Source organism: Amblyraja radiata, chromosome 7, assembly GCF_010909765.2.
Source record: "Amblyraja radiata isolate CabotCenter1 chromosome 7, sAmbRad1.1.pri, whole genome shotgun sequence".
Classification (NCBI taxonomy): Eukaryota; Metazoa; Chordata; class Chondrichthyes; order Rajiformes; family Rajidae; genus Amblyraja; species Amblyraja radiata.
Window position 1 is genome coordinate 25,513,992 of NC_045962.1, and position 18,489 is coordinate 25,532,480.

General features: G+C 39.4%; 1 protein-coding gene across 4 annotated transcripts in view; it reads left to right on the forward strand.

Moving 5' to 3' along the window:
- lnpk (lunapark, ER junction formation factor) overlaps window positions 1-17,546 on the forward strand; it is a 107,250-nt gene extending 89,704 nt beyond the window's left edge. For 3 of the 4 annotated variants that reach the window (XM_033023900.1, XM_033023901.1, XM_033023903.1), the window contains 5 exons: window positions 957-1,154; window positions 2,204-2,309; window positions 2,537-2,607; window positions 9,750-9,908; window positions 15,707-17,546. In XM_033023900.1, the coding sequence (XP_032879791.1) occupies window positions 957-1,154; window positions 2,204-2,309; window positions 2,537-2,607; window positions 9,750-9,908; window positions 15,707-15,906 (734 nt within the window). In that variant the 3' untranslated portion in view covers window positions 15,907-17,546. The remainder of the gene's footprint in view (window positions 1-956; window positions 1,155-2,203; window positions 2,310-2,536; window positions 2,608-9,749; window positions 9,909-15,706) is intronic. The other variant, XM_033023902.1, reaches the window with a different exon arrangement.
- The last annotated feature ends 943 nt before the right edge of the window (window positions 17,547-18,489 follow it).

Genomic DNA, 18,489 nt, shown 5'->3' on the forward strand with positions numbered 1-18,489 from the left:
TCCTGGAACTGAATGATTGGCTTTTAACAATTACCTCAGACTTTCTTTCTGGTGTGCATGACTACAAGCATTGAAGGGTTTTTTTTTCCTTGACTTCAATTTGGCTTCTTTGTTAACAGTCAAATTTTGGCTTGGTGCTGAGGGCAGGTATTCCATTTCGAATTAGATTATTTTGGGTGTACACAAAATTGCTGGAGGAACTCAGCGGGTGCAGCAGCATCTATGGAGCGAAGGAAATAGGCGACGTTTCGGGCCGAAACCCTTCTTCAGACTCTGCGACGTTTCGGGCCGAAACCCTTCTTCAGATTATTTTGTACATGTTTGCACCAAGGCTGAAAAAAGATTGAAACCAAAATTAAGCATTGCTTAACTGCTTAATGGTGATTAAATGATGGTTAGTAGTACTGACTATGTCTTCCCATCATTTTGATGCAGTCAATTTTGGGCCAGCAATTGATTGGATTGGATTTGTCCTGCTTTTTGTGAATATTTGGACTAATTAGGTATTGCTCTTATCTGCCTATTAACCTATGATTACAAACATTGATTTTTTTCTCTCTCAGTATTTTGTTTAAAATTCTTTGATGGATATAAGGTACTTTATGTATAGAAACTGCAATTGGAAGGGTGAATTTCCTGAAAGGAACAATTCAGCAGAAGGACGGCTACTCAAATTTTTGATTGAAACAAAATCTTCATTTTGTTTATTAATAATGTTTATAACATGAGCATTTGTTCATCTGCAAAGTATACACTTTAAATGGTAATCATTCAGAAGAGGTATGAAGGCAACACATTTTCAGCAAAAATAGGTTTTCTGTGGCCGATTGAAGTCGAAGCAAATGAAGCTTTGTGAATTTCCTTAGCTGAGGTGTAACTATTTGCAGTAAATACATGAATCATACAAAACCTGTGTCCATTGCACGTAAAAATAATTCTAAATGTTCTTCTTCCAGAACTTCGTCAAAGGACGTCAGCTCAAGTAGCATCTACTCCACCAAACCTCAAGCAGGGAAATCCACAAAGCCTCACGCCTGTTCAACAGACCACATCAGCTCCTGGTGGCCCACCAGAAAAGACCGCTCATTCGGCTCTACATACACCTGTACTATCGAAGCGGACACTGCCTCCGGCTACCTCAATTCCTATAATGGGTAAACAAAACAGTTGGCTTTAATGACGGCTTTTAGTGCCATCCCAGGTTACCAATAAGATTGGTTCTGTTTAAATTAAGGGCATTTTATTTTCCACACTTTCAGAGGTAGTTATCTGATGAACGAAACGTCCATATTTAATTAGCCATTAGTCATTCACAGCTGGTGTCTCATATCTTTATAGACCCTGATTAAGCTTATTAAAATGTTACATTGCCACTGTTTAAATGGCAGTAAAAGTTCATTGGCAAAATGGTAAGCTGCTTTGGCATCCTGTGCTTCTACAAAAAAAATGAACAGTTTTCCATGGACTAGTTGTAAGCAGTTATTTTTATTCATCAAATTCATGAACTGCTTTTGTACTTTTTCCTTATGTTTTTCACATCATTCAACAGTCCTAAAATCAATTAAATACAAAAATGTTGAACCACTGGGCTTCCATATGGTAGTAAATTAATAACCAGCAGGTATCTGAGGGCTTGCCAAAATTTGCAAAATTGACCAGTCATCTTGCAATAATTACCCTTGATGTTTAATTACATTAATTACTCTTGGCCTGAGTGGCAGGAAAGAATGTTAGGCCAGTTTCAGGAGGAATTCAAGTGCTTAAGTTGCTAAATTATGCTTCCTTGTGAAACTGTTTCACATCTGGCAAAAGCTTGAAGCAGCAGTAAATATTTTTTGTGCACTGTAGAACAGTACTTTTCCCTAAAAATATTCCTAATATATAGGAATATGAGGTTGACCATATTTTCTTATAGTGTGTACTTTCTGAAGTTCAATATAACATTTATTGAAATCTCCACTAATTTGAGGTTTATTTAATTTAAAAGGGACGTGCAATTACTGTAAGTTTACCGCATTCCTAAAACCAAGATGTTTGGAGAATGTACATATTGACAGTTAAAACTATACACAACGACAAAACATTAGTAAATCTTCAAGTTGATTTAGTTCAGTTAAATAGATATTTATATCAGTCATGAAACAAGATTGTTCTTTAATATCAGCTTCCATTAGGCATTTATCTTCTGGTTCCTTGATTGTAGGTCTTCATCCTCCAGGTCCTCCTCTGGCAAGACCAATCCTCCCTCGAGATCGAGGAGCAGTTGATAGAGTTATTGAATATTTGGTTGGTGATGGTCCACAGAACAGGTGAATTTCAAGAATTATTTGAACACTTGAGAACACATGAAGTTACAATACAAAAATTAGGAATGCAAACTTTCACTGATAACGTTTCAATTCAGCATAATTTCACTGATTTACCTGATTTCAATTTAGCCTGGGTCAACCAGAATTTCTCAAGCATAATTGCACATCTGAAATTATTCATAATAATGCTAGTTTAATGTCTTATATTTAACTTTTAATCTTCACAGATATGCGCTTATTTGTCAGCAGTGTTTTTCACATAATGGCATGGCCTTGAAAGAAGAATTTGAGTATGTTGGTAAGAACTTATGAAATGAACTGCATATTTTCAAATTTGCGCTTAAATGGTTATTCTTGTTAAGCAACAACTATTGAAACTCATGGATTAAGTTTGAGGAAATTGTGTAGCAAAGCCTTTATTTCATAAGAGCATTCTTAATGTAATTTATCTTCAATTTGTCTTGTGCTTAACATTCAATAGTATTACTGTCATAGGATGCTCTGCCATCAACATCCTGGGAAATGCTAACCAGGAATTTAATTTGAGTAGCAACTGCAATATTGTGGCTGCAAAGGTTATTCTGTGGAACAAGTGACTTGCCTCCTGACTCTCAAGTCTTTTCATTATTTACAAGGCATGATTCAGAAGTGTGCCATACACCATTCAATTGCCCGGATGAATGTCTTTCCAACAGTGCACAAGAAGCTTCACTTCAATCATCTACTATCCTAAACATTCATCTCAACCAAAACTAACTCACCGTAGCTAGAATGTGTACTGGCTACAAAATGCCCTTCAGAATGTTAATCAATACATTTAAGCAGAGCTGCCAAGCAGTACAGATTTTCCGTATTTTGTACGGAAATGCGATTAGAATACGGATGTACGGTTTTGTGTTGTTAAATACGGATTTTAAATACGGAGTTCAGTTCAGTCTGAAGATAAGTCTCGACCAGAAATGTCACCCATTCATTCTCTCCAGGCTGCCTGTCCCGCTCCAGGTTTAAACAGAGCGCTGACAGTTTAACGCGTGGGAATTTAAACGAAGAGCTTTCGGCTGCAGCGCTATGGGTTCTAAAAATAGTGCTCCAGTTGGAGCTCCAGCTATGGCCACAGCGCTATGGGTCACAGACTGTTCTGGAAAATTCTCATATAACAATGAGTCTTTGGAATTCTTTTTCTCAATGGTAGTTGAGCCTTTGATTATTTTTCAGGCAGTGGTAGAATTCTGGATAAGCCTAGTGGTGAAAGGTTACTAGTGGGATTGCAGTAACATTGGGATTGGTATTTATTTTACAGAACGGTGGGTGGGCTCAAGGGGGAGAGAAAGAGGGGTGGAGAATGGGAGAGGGATGGAATAAGAGAGGGAGGGAGAAAAAAGGGAGGAGAGAGGGAGGGTGTGTGGGAGGGGGAGGAAGGGATGGAGGAAGGAGAGAGAGAGAGAGAGAGAGAGAGAGGGAGGGGGAGGGAGGCTTCCATAATGGCTTCTACAACATCATCTGGTGCTAAAAGCAGGAAGCAGCCGTTCAACAGCAGTATACAAAGCGATGGCAACGAATGCACTGTCAAGTAAAGTGCGTAGAAGACATGTCAATTGGTAACAAAGTTATGCATTCTTGTACTCTAACATGAGCATGACCGCAAATAAAAAAAATTAAAAAACTTCAACAAAATGGAATTGCGTAAAAATACTGATTTCCTTAGCAAAATACTGATTTTCAGGCACCAGAATACTGAAATGCTCTGACAAAACTTGGCAGCTCTATTTAAGGTCATATGTGATATAGGCCAAATGGCCTAGTTCTGCTCAAGTCGACTCTGCCATTCAATCATGGCTAATCTATCTCTCCCTCCTATTCTCCAGAGATGCTGTCTGACCATTGAGTTACTCCAGCATTTTATGATTTTTTTGTAAACAGCCACAACAGTTCTGAGTTTTTACAGATGGATACAGCACATGTTTTGACTGGAATTATTTCATCTGATTTAAGCATACAAATTATGCTGTAGAAGTACCCAAAGTAGCATTCTTTCAAAAAAAGAATAAGTGATAGGAGCAGAATTAGGCCATTCGGCCCAAGTCCACTCCACCATTCAATCATGGCTGATCGATCTTTCCTTCTTAACCCCATTCTCCTGTCTTCTCCCCATGATCCCTGACTCCCGACTTATCAAGAATCTATCTATCTCTGCCTTAAAAGTAGCCATCGACTTGCCCTCCACAGCCTTTTGTGGCAATTAATTCCACAGATTCACCACCCTCTAACTGTGGTGATTACCTAAGTGCACTTGATGCCTGCCCAGTATGGAATGCACATTGCTTATTTACTGCTAGGAACATTTAGGCATACGTTTGAGGGTATGTGAAGAGGAAAAACATAGTTAGGACAAATGTGGGTCCCTTGAAGACAGGAACAGGTGAATTTATTATGGGGAACAAGGAAATGGCAAATGAGTTGAACAGGTACTATGGTTCTGTCTTCACTAAGGAAGACACAAACAATCTCCCAGATGTACTAGGGGACAGAGGACCTAGGGTGAGAGAGGAACTGAAGGAAATTCACATTAGTCACGTTAGTCAGGAAATGGTGTTGGGTGGTCTGATGGGACTGAAGGCTGATAAATCCCCAGGGTCTGATGGTCTGCATCCCAGGAGGTTGCTCCAGAAATTGTGGACGCATTGTGATCATTTTCAAATGTTCTATAGGTTTTGGGTCAGTTCCAGTGGATTGGAGGGTAGCTCCTACTTTTTAAGAAAGGAGGGAGAGAGAAAGCAGGGAATTATAGACCAGTTAGCCTGACATCAGTGGTGGGGAAGATGCTGGAGTTGATTATCAAATATGTGATAGCGGCGCATTTGGATAGCAGTAACAGGATCGGTCCGAGTCAGCATGGGTTAACGAAGGGGAAATCATACTTGACAAATCTTCTGGAATTTTTTGAGGATGTGACAAGTAAAATGGACGAGGGAGAACCAGTGGATGTAGTGTACCTGGACTTTCAGAAAGCCTTTGATAAGGTCCCACACAGGAGATTGGTGGGCAAAATTAGAGCACATGGTATTGGGAGTAGGGTATTGACATGGATAGAAAATTGGTTAGCAGACAAGAAACAAAGAGTAGGGATTAACGGGTCCCTTTCAGAATGGCAGGCAGTGACTAGTGGGGTATCGCAAGGCTCAGGTGCTGGAACTGCAGCTACAGTGCCCTCCATAATGTTTGGGACAAAGACCCGTCATTTATTTATTTGCCTCTGTATTCCACAATTTGAGATTTCTAATAGATAAAATCACCTGGTTAAAGTCGCATAGTCAGATTTTATTAAAGGCCATTTTTATACATTTTGGTTTCACCATGTATAAATTACTGCTGTCTATACATAGTCTCCCTTTCAGGACACCATAATGTTTGGGACACATGGCTTCACAGTCCTTTGTAATTGCTCAGGTGTGTTTAATTGCCTCCTAACTGCAGGTATAACAGAGCTCTCAGCACCTAGTCCTCCAATCTTTCCATCACCTTTGGAATTTTTTATTGCTATTTATCAACATGAGGACCAAAGTTGTGCCAATGAAAGTCAAGGAAGCCATTGTAGGAGCCATTCTTGCTTAGGCTAGTTACTGTTAGCATATTTTATTATTTTGTCTAAATATTTCTTGCAGAATTATTTTGTACGCTTGGGGTGGGCTTTTGATACGTAGATGGGCGTGACATACATCGGATGAGGCTGGCAAAACCACTGGGTGTGGTCAGAACGACTGAAGCGAGCAAGAGAGAAGGAATGTTTAAGAAGGAACTGCAGATGCTGGAAAAATCGAAGGTAGACAAAAGTGCTGGAGAAATTCAGCGGGTGCGGCAGCATCTATGGAGCAAAGGAAATAAGAAACGTTTCGGGCCAAAACCCTTCTTCAGGAGAGAAGAAATATAGTTTTTTACCAGTTCAGACCCTAAGAACGGCAAGCTACAATTTGTATGTATAAAGAGGATCTGGTATGTTCACTTCTTTGTATTTACAACAACTTCAATCAGTGAAACTGGAAATAACGACTGGAAGATTTGTTTTTATCATCGACTGCGTAAATTCGTTTCACTCCCTCCTGCCTGCGTAGTAATGACAATGGAAAGGTTTGAAATTGACATTACAGCCATTATGAGATTGAGAAACAAGAATAAAACTGTTAGAGACATCAGCCAAACCTTAGGCCTACCAAAATCAACTGTTTAGAACATCATTAAGAAGAAAGAGAGCACTGGTGAACTTACTAATCACAAAGGGACTGGCAGGCCAAGGAAGATCTCCACAACTGACGACAGAAGAATTCTCTCTATAATAAAGACAAATCCCCAAACACCTGTCCGACAGATCAGAAACACTCTTCAGGAGTCAGATGTGGATTTGTCAATGACCACTGTCTGCCGAAGACTGCATGAACAAAAATGAGCCAGACATAAAAACAGCTTTTATCCATGAGTAGTAGCTCTAATCAATAACCAAAAACCTGTAGTCTCCTTTTGCTCTGGTATTTTATTTAATTCACATGTTTAATCAATAATGTTTAATTATGAATGTTTTATGTATCATTCCTAACTGTCACTGTATGTCATGTTGTCACTTGCGGGCAGAGCACCAAGGCAAGTTCCTTGTATGTGAATACTTGGCCAATAAACGTATTCATTTATTCATTCATATAGAGGCTACGATGCAAGATGCAAATCACTGGTTAGCTGCAAACATAGGACGGCCAGGTTACAGTTTGCTAAGAAGTGCTTAAAAGAGCAACCACAGTTCTGGAAAAAGGTCTTGTGGACAGATAGACGAAGATTACCTTATATCAGAGTGATGGCAAGAGCAAAGTATGGAGGAGAGAAGGAACTGCCCAAGATCCAAAGCATATCAACTATCTGTGAAACACGGTGATAGGGGTGTTATGGCCTGGGCATGTATGGCTGCTGAAGGTACTGGCCCATTTATCTTCATTGATTATACAACTGCTGATGGTAGTAGCATAATGAATTCTGAAGTGAAGAGACACATCCTATCTGCTCAAGTTCAAACAAATACCTCAAAACTCATTGGCTGGCGGTTCATTCTGCAGCAAGACAATGATCCCAAATATACTGCTAAAGCAGCAAAGGAGTTTTTCAAAGCTAAAAAATGGTCAATTCTTGAGTGACGAAGTCAATCACCCAATCTGAACCCAATTGAAAATGCCTTTTATATGCTGAAGAGAAAACTGAAGGGGACTAGCCTCCAAAACAAGCATAAGCTAAAGATGGCTGCAATACAGGTCTGGCAGAGCATCACCAGAGAAGACACCAAGCAACTGGTGATGTCCATGAATCGCAGACTTCAAGCAGTCATTGCATGCAAAGGATACGCAACACAATACTAAACATGATTACTTTCATTTACATGACATAGCCGTGTCCCAAACATTATGGGGCCCTGAAATGAGAGGACTATGTATAAGCACTGCTGTAATTTCTACATGGTGAAACCAAAATGTATAAAAATGGCCTTTATTAAAATCTGACAATGTGCACCTTAACCATATGTGATTTTTTTTCTATTACAAATCTCAAATTGTGGAGTACAGAGGCAAATAGATAAATGATGGGTCTTTGTCCCAAACATTATGGAGGGCACTGCATTTACAATATACAATGATGATTTAGATGAAAGAATTAATAGTAACATAAGAAAATTTGCAGATGACACAAAGCTGGGTGGAAGTGTGAACTGTGAAGAGGATGCAATGAGGATGCAGGGTGATTTGGACAGGTTGGCTGAGTGGGCTGATGCAGTTTAATGTGGATAAATGTGAGGTTATCCACTTTGGTGGCAAAAACAGGAAGGCAAATTATTAAATGAAAGGTGTCAGGTTAGGAAAAGGGGAAGTACAACGAGACCTAGGTGTCTTTGTACATCAGTCACTGAAAGGAAGCATGCATGTACAACAGGCAGTGGAGAAAGCTAATGACCTTCATAACAAGAGGAGTTGCGTATAGGAGCAAAGAGGTCCTGCAGTTGTGCAGGGCCCTGGTAAGAACTCACCTGGAGTATTGTGTGCTGTTTTGGTCTCCTAATTTAAGGAGAACTGCACTTGCTATTGAGAGAGTGTAGCGTAGGTTCACGAGGTTAATTCCCGGGATGGCGGGACTGTCATATGATGAAAGAATGGAGCGACTGGGCTTGTATTCTCTGAAATTTAGGATGAGAGGGAATCTTATAGAAACATATGAAATTATTAAGGGATTGGACATACTGGATGCAGGAAACATGTTCCTGATGTTGGCGGAGTCCAGAACCAGGGGCCACAGTTTAAGAATAAGGGGTAGGCTATTTAGAACTGAGATGAGGAAAAACTTTTTCACACAGACAGTTGTGAATTTGTGTAAATTCTCTGCCTCAGAAGGCAGTGGAGGCTGATTCACTGGATGCATTCAAAAGAGAGTTAGATAGAGCTCTTGGGGCTAGCGGAATCAAGGGGTATGGGGAGAAGGCAGGAGCGGGGTGCTGATTGTGGATGATCACATTGAATGGTGCTGCTGGCTCGAAGGGCCGAATGGCCTACTCCTGCACCTTTTGTCTATGTATCGATGTATCTATGAGGGAACCAAGGTTTAGGAATCTTCCAGGCTGTGTAAGACAATGCTGCTAGAACTTTCCAATTTAATTTCTAATTATCTAAGTAATCATAAGAACCAGATGAGCATTAAATCGCCACAATCACTCATGAATTATGGGTTATGCATTGAAGTAATGAATCAGATGCAGAGGACAAACTTGTACGAAATTTCAATTGTTTGAAATGTAATTTTAATTTCCATTCAACATCAAAGACTTGTGTAGGAAGGAACTGCAGATGCTGATTTATACCGAAGACAGACACAAAATGCTTGAGTTTTTCAGTGGGTCAGGCAGCATCTTTGGAGAAAAGGAATAGGTGACGTTTCGGGTCGGAATCCTTCTTCAGACTGGAAGATAGAGAAGGCCCATAAAAATGACCTCAGCCCAGTAGAGGTCAGCTCGCCAGGGAGAGCAACATACTTTCTCTTGCTTTCCCTGCTGTTCAGCTGCCTCCCCTATACACTTCTGCAGTCCTCTCTAAAAGGACAATTAATTGAGGATGTGTCTTTGTAATCAAGTGCCAAGTTAACTTGTAAATTACAGGAGGCACAACCTTTGAAATGAGTGAAGCCAAGGGGTTCATATCTGTAGCATACCCTGTCATACAGCAGCTCCACTATGTGGAACTTTCCATAACATGCTCTATTTGTGATATGCCAAACACTCAAAGAAAATGATAATAGATTTTGTAGACTTTTATGGCTGAACTGATTTGAGATATTTCTGTACACTGTTTTTAACCAAATTACGCTTTTTACCATGAACGTGTTTTAGCTGCATTAAGTTTATCATTTTGTTTTCTTCTATAGCATTTAGATGTGCGTACTGTTTCTTTCTTAATCCGGCAAGGAAAACAAGGCCTCAGGCTCCGAGACTTCCAGAATTCAATTTTGAAAAACGACCACGTTCTGATTCCCCAGGCCCAGTTAGCTCTCCAGCTGCAGCACTTGATGATCAAACTGATCTTGGTAAGCATGTTAATATTGGCCAAATTAGAGGTATTATAAAATGGAGGATCTTTGCATTTGCAGGGCCTGCTCGGCCTCTTTCTGTGAGAAGTTACAAGCTGTGAGATGGTTCCAGAAAGTCTGGACCCCAGGTTGATATGCAGTATAAGGTCAGGTCCAGATGTCCTTTCCTTTGCTAAAATTCATGAGGACGTTGCAGAAGAGCTCAGAGGTATTGCAAATGCATAGTCTGGATTGGCCAGATTAAGGGGGAGTTGTCAATACTGTTAATAATGTTGCAGGGTGTTGTACTGCTGTTTGATGATTGGATGAAGTGTGAAACTTTGTTTGAATTGTTTATACAATCTGGGAAAATGTTGCATTACCTTGGTTTACTGACTTCTTTCCAGAACCTTCTGTAGAAATATTGTAATGGGGTACTTTGTAAATGGGTTAGGGATCTGTCAATAATAGTATAATGTAATCAATATCTGTGATTGGTTTGTAGCGGCTGCCACCCCCATCTAGTTTCGTGCCACAGGGTCCGATGACCTATAAAGAGTGAACCCCACGAGGATCGAGGTCGATCTTCTTGAGGGGCGCATTGGACTGCGTAACCTTTTGGAGGTGTCTGCTTGCACGAGGCTGAAAGGCTTGAACGAGCAGAGACAAGGATCGGACCTGCGGTGGTCTAGGGAGTTCGTTATTGTTGGAAAGAATAAAGAATAGTGATCCGGTGCTTGACTCAGTGTTTTACTGAACTAGACTAAGGGGGATAAGCTCTAGGAGCATAATTACAAGCACATTTAAACAGATCAAAAAAGTTTTCAAAATTGGAGGAAAAAATGTGTTACACTAAATGAAGGCCATGTTACTTGATTCAAAAACGATGTAAAATTGCAATGTTTTATTCATTCCTATTCTGCTGTAATTTACAAGTGTATTACTTATTCTCTAGTCTTTGGTAAAATTACATTTAGTATTAAATGTGTGCCAGGGCACAAGGAATTGCAAATGCTGGAATCATGAGTAAAACATTAAGTGCTGGAGTAACTCAGTGGGTCAGGCAACAAGTCTGGAGGATATGGATAGACAAGGTTTTAGGTCAAAACCTTTCTTCAGACTCTTATGGTTTTTAGTTGTATGTATAATGCTTTTAGTTTAGTGTAGAGATACAGCGTGGAAACGGGCCCTTTGGCCCACCGGATCCATGGCGACCAGTGATCACCCGTACACTAGGACCATCCTACCAGTGTTTCCACTTTGAAGGAAATTACCCAAAATTCAGGAAATTCTGGTTGTCTTTGGGTAATTTTAGGGAAATTAAATGATTTTGTGAAATTTCCCGGCCCGGTATGCCTTCCCCAACTGCGCATGTGCGACTGCCGCCCCAACTGCGCACGCACGGATACCTGGCCCTCTGCGCACCCGCGGGGAGATGCGAAGGGGTCCAATCAGGCCTGCGGGATGATTTGCGGGATAAAGTATGTACCTGTATATTTACGACCATCCGCGCCTGCGCTGTTGGGGGAGGCTCGTCAGCCGCGTCACAATTGCAAATGGCGCCGGTGACGCTGTCTCCCCGCGCATGCGCAGTGGGCCCGGTATCCGCGCATGCGCAGTTGGGGCGGCAGTCGCACATGCACAGTTGGGGAAGGCTTACCGGGCTGGGAAATACCATCAAATTCCAGGTAATTTGGAATTCTATTTCAGGAAAAAAAATTTGAGGTGTGGAAGCAATGCATTCTACACAGTAGGGTCAATTTACAGAAGCCACTTAACCTACAAACCAATGCGTCTTTGGAAGGTTGGAGGAAACCGGAGCACCTGGAGAAAAGCCACGTGGTCACAGTGAGCCACTCTACCACTGTCCCAATGTGCCGCCCTATGACTGATCAGAATATTACAGGCAAAGTTCCTGAAATATAAAGAAAAATGCTGGAAATGCTCTGTAGGGGTTTGGGTTAGAGACCCTTTGTCAGAACTGGATAGTGGAAAAAAACAGCAGTGCTTCCCAGTTCTTACTAAGGTTCCATCACCTGAAATGCTGATTCCATTTTGCTTTCCACAGATGTCGCCAAACCTGCTGAGTATTTCCAACATTCGTTTTTATTTCCGATGTAAAGTGACAGTGATCCCAAAGGCCAAATAACTGCTTCCTGTGTCATTCTGATTCTGTAATACTAAATTTCATTTGCTTCTCCAAGAATTAAAAGAGAAAAGCACATTTGTGAGAAATGGAGACTAATTATTGATGAATGCAGTGGAGAAGCTTTTGCTGATGGATAGGCATGTACCATTCTCTGCATCTATCATTGCATAATATTTTTGGTGGGTAACTTGCTGGACGTATGGCACACAAGGACAGTGAGGCAACTGAGATCTTGTGGAACAGTATCTCTTGCGTGAGATTTAAGACTTAAGAAAGAAAAAGGATGAGTCGAGTGTTTGAGAGGAAGACAAGGAAAAAGGAAAAAACAAAGTAAATGTAGTTCTTAAATGCTTTGCAAGCAATGAAGTACTTTTCAAATGTCAACACTGTTGTAATGTTAAAAGAAGCGGCTAATTTTGTCCACAGTAAGTTCCTATATACAACATTAAATGTTGCCTGAATATTTGATTTTAAATGTCATTTAAGGGACAAATCTTGGCCATGGCTCAAGGGAACTCGTAAATATTTGAAAGTGGGATCTTTTACATGCACTGAAGAGGCAGATAAAGACCAACTAAATGATTCATCTCTTAGATGAGAGGCCAGGGATGGCATGACAATCATTTTAATGAGAGAGTTAGATTTAGCTCTTGGGGCTAAAGGAATCAAGAGATATGGGGAAAAATCAGGAACGGGGTACTGATTTTAAATGATCGGCCATGATCATATTGAATGGAGGTGCTGGCTCCTGCACCTATTTTTCTATGTTTTCTAGTGTTGCACACATTCTAATATAGGATAGGTTCTCAAATCCTGTGAACCTTCTGGAAGTAAGGGCACCACCAAGGTCTAAGATCAGTTTATGAAGTATTTGGCTTAGCCAAATAAGTTGGCTTGGCTATTACCAATATTATTGAGTTTAATGTTTCTTGCATTATTCAGACATGATCTGCAGAAAATCGCAAATACACAATTATATTAATATTGAGACAACGATTGTAAATCTCTGAGTGTCAGATACGCTATATCTATATTACTAAAACTCTTCTCTTGTTTGTTTGTGTGTGTGTGTGTGCCATCTGGGCACAATCTGGTTAATTCCTATTTTCTTCCAAACGCTAGGCCACAGCCTTCCCATTTTCACACATCCTACTCACATTTTCCCCCTGGAGGCGATAAACATCTTCCCGTCGCATTTCCACCTATATTTCTGAATTTTTTTTATCCTTGAAATTTTAAAAACAGTCCAAACTCGCCCATTTGTGGCTGAGCTGGCAGGTGGAGGTTGCCCCTAGAACCAAGAACAAGCATGGGTCTACAGCCAGGTCCGGGTCGAGTACAAGAACCAGGCCGAATTCCATGCCCTGGCGCTGCTCTGCGACCTGGGTAGGTCCTGTGCCAGGGAATGGGAGTGAGGGGAGGAGGATGAGGGAAATGAGGATGGGGGGGGGTGATGGGTTAGGGTCTCTAGGGAGTGGTGAGTATTGGGACCTATGGGTGAGTGGTGGAATATTGCATTCGGGGACCAGCCCTCCCCTCTGACACCGCGTGTGTCCCCATCTCCCCATCCCCTGCAGTATTTTCTAAAACTTTTGTGATATTCTTTAAAAGTTTAATACTATTTTGGCAAGTTTTTTCTATATATGACAGGTCACATAGAAAAGATCAATGTTTCTTAAACCTGCATCATTGACCAATTTTTCTTCACTATTCAGAAATTTTAAGATACAGTGCTTTGTGATATAAAACAATACATGGTATTATTTAGCTTACTCAAATGGCCGAAAGCAGGGGTCGGCAACCTTGTTCTGCATAGGGGCCAGGACCCATGTCTGAGCGGATGGCGGGCCACATCTATCGCCATAGTTAATAAATGGAGGTAATAAAAATACAGACTAAATTAGTAATTAGTAATAATACATACTAATAGTACATAAATTTGAAATAATACATACTAATAATACATACTAACTAGTGTGACACTTGGTCGTGTTTTTCGCATTAGTTTTCACGCATTTTTCAATTCGTTTTCTGAAGATCCTTCGTGTCCCCGGGGCTATCTGCAGTTCCCAGTTCCCTTGCGTCGCTGGGACTAGTTACAGTTCCCAGATCCCTCGCGTCCCCGGGACTGGCTGTAGCGCCCAGGTCGCCTGCGTGCCCCGGGACTGGCTGTAGCGCCCAGGTCGCCTGCGTGCCCCGGGACTGACTGACTAGCGCCCAGGTCAAATGCGAGTCCCGTGTCTAGCTGCAGTTCCCAGGTCGCCTGCGTGCCCCGGGACTGGCTGCAGTTCCCAGGTCACGAAAACAAATTGGAAAAAAAAAACGCCTGCAGGCCAGATGATTTTGGGTTAAGGGCCGGATCCGTAGGTTGCCGACCTCTGGCCTAAAGGAACTGTTTTTATAGAATTCTGAATTCCAAGGTGAAATATCTAAATCTGTAAATTTTAATGGGCATGCTAGATTATGATATTTTGCTACACCAGATTGAGGAATTGCATGTTAATTTCTCAAACATAACATCCATTTATGCAGTTAGGTCTTGCATCAACCACACATTTCTTGCAAGCTGCCATGTTTTTCAAAGGCCTTGTACCTGAAAGTGGGGGGTGATGTAATCAGTGACTGACTAAAATCAGTCCTCACATTGGTAAGTTATCAATTAAGCAATGAACTAAACCTGAGCGAATCAGAAACTATGAAAACTTGTCTAGAAAGAATGAGTAATAACCAAACAATGCAACCAAATATCTTTTTTGTTTTAACGCCCTTTGTGCAAGTGATCACAAAATTGACTGGTCTTATTGCTCAAAAAAGCTTTCTTTAAAAAAACTAAATGTCTTTCTTACATCACTGGGTGTATGCAATTGGAATGATCATTTCTGTATTCTAATTTACTTTGTATAATTCTAGGGAGGCTGCACTTCATGATTTTTTTTATTTAATATGACACGTTTATTTCTGCACCTAGCCGGGAGCCTGGACCTGGTGGAAATTTCTCCCTTTGTCCATTGGACAATTCAAGTAGTTTGTTCTTTGAGAGAATAGGGAAAGCATAATGGAAATCTAATTCTCATTAGAAACCACAAGGCATTGACTACTCAAGACCCATGTCCCATGATAGTCAGAACTTCCAAATCTTGGATAGAAATTGAAAAGGAGGAACTTTATCGTGGCAGTTGAAAATTTAGTTTCAGGAGAATTAAATAATCTAGCTGTACTGTGATAAAATCAAGTGAAATACTTCAATATAACTTCAAATTGAGGAGAAAGGCAAATTATCTGTTTTTGTACAGAGCTGTTAGATAATTTTTTGAACTAATGTTGCTTAGAATATTACTTACTTTTCCTCTGGAGCACAGTTTTGTGCAGAGGCCAATGAATATGTTTGCTGACCATTTTGTGGAGAAAAGATTGCAGTGTGGGGATTATTTAACTTGGAAGAAATAAACAAAATTGCACGCATCTTCGACAAGTTATATAAAACAGGCTAATAGTATTATCTACAACCAGAGAATGAAATGTTTGAAAATAAATCTGAATTGGTAAGATGTCTAATGTTTTCAGTAATGAATGTATAATACTCTTATTTGTGTGATACAATTGAGTAGCAATCACTCAAATAGATTTCTAAATTCATTGAAATTATGAAACTATTTTTCTTATATAGAACCAATTGAGGAAGTTGGAGGTCAAAGTGTTACTTCTCTTCAGAATAGTAAACAAGATGAGAGTGAAAAAGAAGAATCCGTTCCAGCAGAGGTTCAGCTAAAACATGACCAAGAAGTGGAGCATGATGAACAGCCAAAAGAAAATGAAATGGATATTGAAATGAGTAAGGATGAAGAGTCTGCGATTAATACACAATAGCAAAGTTGCCTACTCAGCATGTAGCTAGAGCTTTCATACATTACCTAGAACAACGTACCAATTAATTGAGCCAGATTACCAATACAATAGGTTAAACTGATCAGGCAAAAAAAATTGAAAGGTTTAACTATTGTAAATAGCAATGACAAGTTTTTCTGAAGAAATTTAAAATGCTGTATGTATTTTGATCTTTTGTGATAAATCTGTGAATTATCCATGGTATTAAATAGCAAAGGCTGCTTTATTGCTTGTCAGGTCACAGAATACAATTTAGTTGTTGGATATTAATATGTACAATGACCTATAAAATTGAAGGATTACAATCCAATCATAATTTAAAATTGGTTGACCCTTTAAACCCTTTACACTTTGGGAGTTGACACAAGATGCACTTGGATTGGAGTCATTCTTTTGTATATTTTAAAGACTGTTTAATTTACAAGGCTTTAAAATCTTGCAAGTTTGAAGCTGGATTAGGTAAAAGTGTTTAATTGAAAATAAACTACCACGTCTATGTGTGCTATAAAACTCAATGTTTACAGTCAGCAATGAAAAACTAGCTTATATATTTTTAGCATGAAATGGGATAGTGGGATTAGCTAGTCCTTTGTATATTTAATATTTAAAAAATCCAGTTCATTTGGATAACATGTGTTCTTTGTCATTAGAGGCTAAATTCACATGCTGTTGTAAAGGAGGTACCATGCAGATTGTTCTGCTAAGTTTACATGAAATGCTATTGTATTACAGGGACTAATATAACGGTCGACAGATACCCTGGTACTTTTTGGTGTGGCTGCATTTTTTTGTTTATAATCTGCCAATTCAGAAATGTGTGCTGATGTGTTTAAATATTTTGAAAGCTAAATAAATTGTAGTTATTGCATCAACTTAGTGCTTTATATAGAATACTGAAATATTGCTTTGCTGCTGGTAAAAAAAATCGGAATGCTTTACAAAAAGTGAGATGCTGCCTTATTCATGTACTCTTTCAATTCATCCAGATACAAAACTGATTTCAGTCCTTGAACATCTAAAGCTCAAATTTAATATGTATTTATCTTGGTTTAAAAAAAAAAAGAGCAATGCTACCCAAATCTGCTGTTAAAGTTGAGCACTGGAGTACATTTGTCTGAATGGCTATTGCTCAGTTCTGGTAATGTATATTTAGCTTTACTTATTCGGTTTACGAGCTGCTAAGAACAATTTCTGGCAAGGATTTTTTTAAAAGCTCCATTAAAGCCATGCTTTGTTTCAGTAGTTGACTTCTGTACTCAAACTTTAAGCTAAATTTCCAAGTCCATGTATTTAGATTTTTGATAGGCAAAATTTATTTTGTTATTCAGCACTGTGGAATTGTGAGGAAAGCAATATCTGTTTCATCTGTTTCTCATGTGTTCATACTTCTGAGCCAAACTATACTGCTGCCGCAACTGAAACAGCTGCATTTGACAGCTTGTACAATTTACAGCATTTTCTGAGGAGCAAGGCCAATGTATATTCATTGCAAGGTGGTTCTGACCTACTTCACATAGGAAGGCTGAGACAATCTTTGTTCAATAAGCAGAATATAATCAAGGGATCAAATGTTACATTTTGGAAAATTATAATAAACAATAGAATCAGTGGATCAAATTTAACATTTTTGGAAGTTATTTGCTTTGGAAAAAATTGTATCAATATCTCTTGCGTGCACATCAATGACATTTTCTGGCATCTTTTTCCTTTTCATCCTCCCCAAAAAAAGTGTTGATTACTGCAGATACGTTCTCTGGTTTATTGTTTGTTGTATATGCAGTAATGATGGCCCAGGTTTTGTTGCTATTATTACCATAAATCTATCAGTTTTGCCATCAGTACACTATTAAACTCACAGGAACTTTGAGATTTGAATGCATGTCGCAATTAATGTGGTAATGCTGAAGTTGTGAGCTACATTTTTCATCTTTCAAGGGAATCTAGAGAAATAGACCTGAACTTAATTATGAAATAGACTTGTAACAATGCCCTTAATGTCATATTTTTCCATGAGGTATGAATGAGTTTATAATGGGTTATTAAAATAAAATTACTGATTCGCAAACTCACCAATCCCATGATTTAACGTATGAATTATGATTTTCTTGCTTATTTCAAAACAAACTAGATTTTAAAATTAAAATGATTTGATATTTCAGCTGCCACCTTAATTGTTTGTCTGTTTTGGTCCTTAGCCAGCAATTTGGAAAACATTTAAAAAGTTAACTAAACATTTTTTTTTTGCTTCCTGGCTTGCTCTCTAGGACGACTTTAATGTGATTGGCTGCATGGTCAGTTTGAGAATCACCTGATAGACACTAGGATCATTTTGATTCTATACGATCCCAATTAGCAATCTTTTCAGATTTCATACTTTTAGTGGGCTGCTTTCTTCAAGGTCGTCTGCTGCAGCTGGAATTGACAGCAAATTGAGGGTCAGTGTGTAGATATATAAGATAAATACGGAAAATTGGCTTTTATCTATTAATAATGACTTTTTCTGTGGAATATAGGTATCTCTGGCTATCATTTATTGCCCATTCTTGGGTAATAATCTTCTTGAAC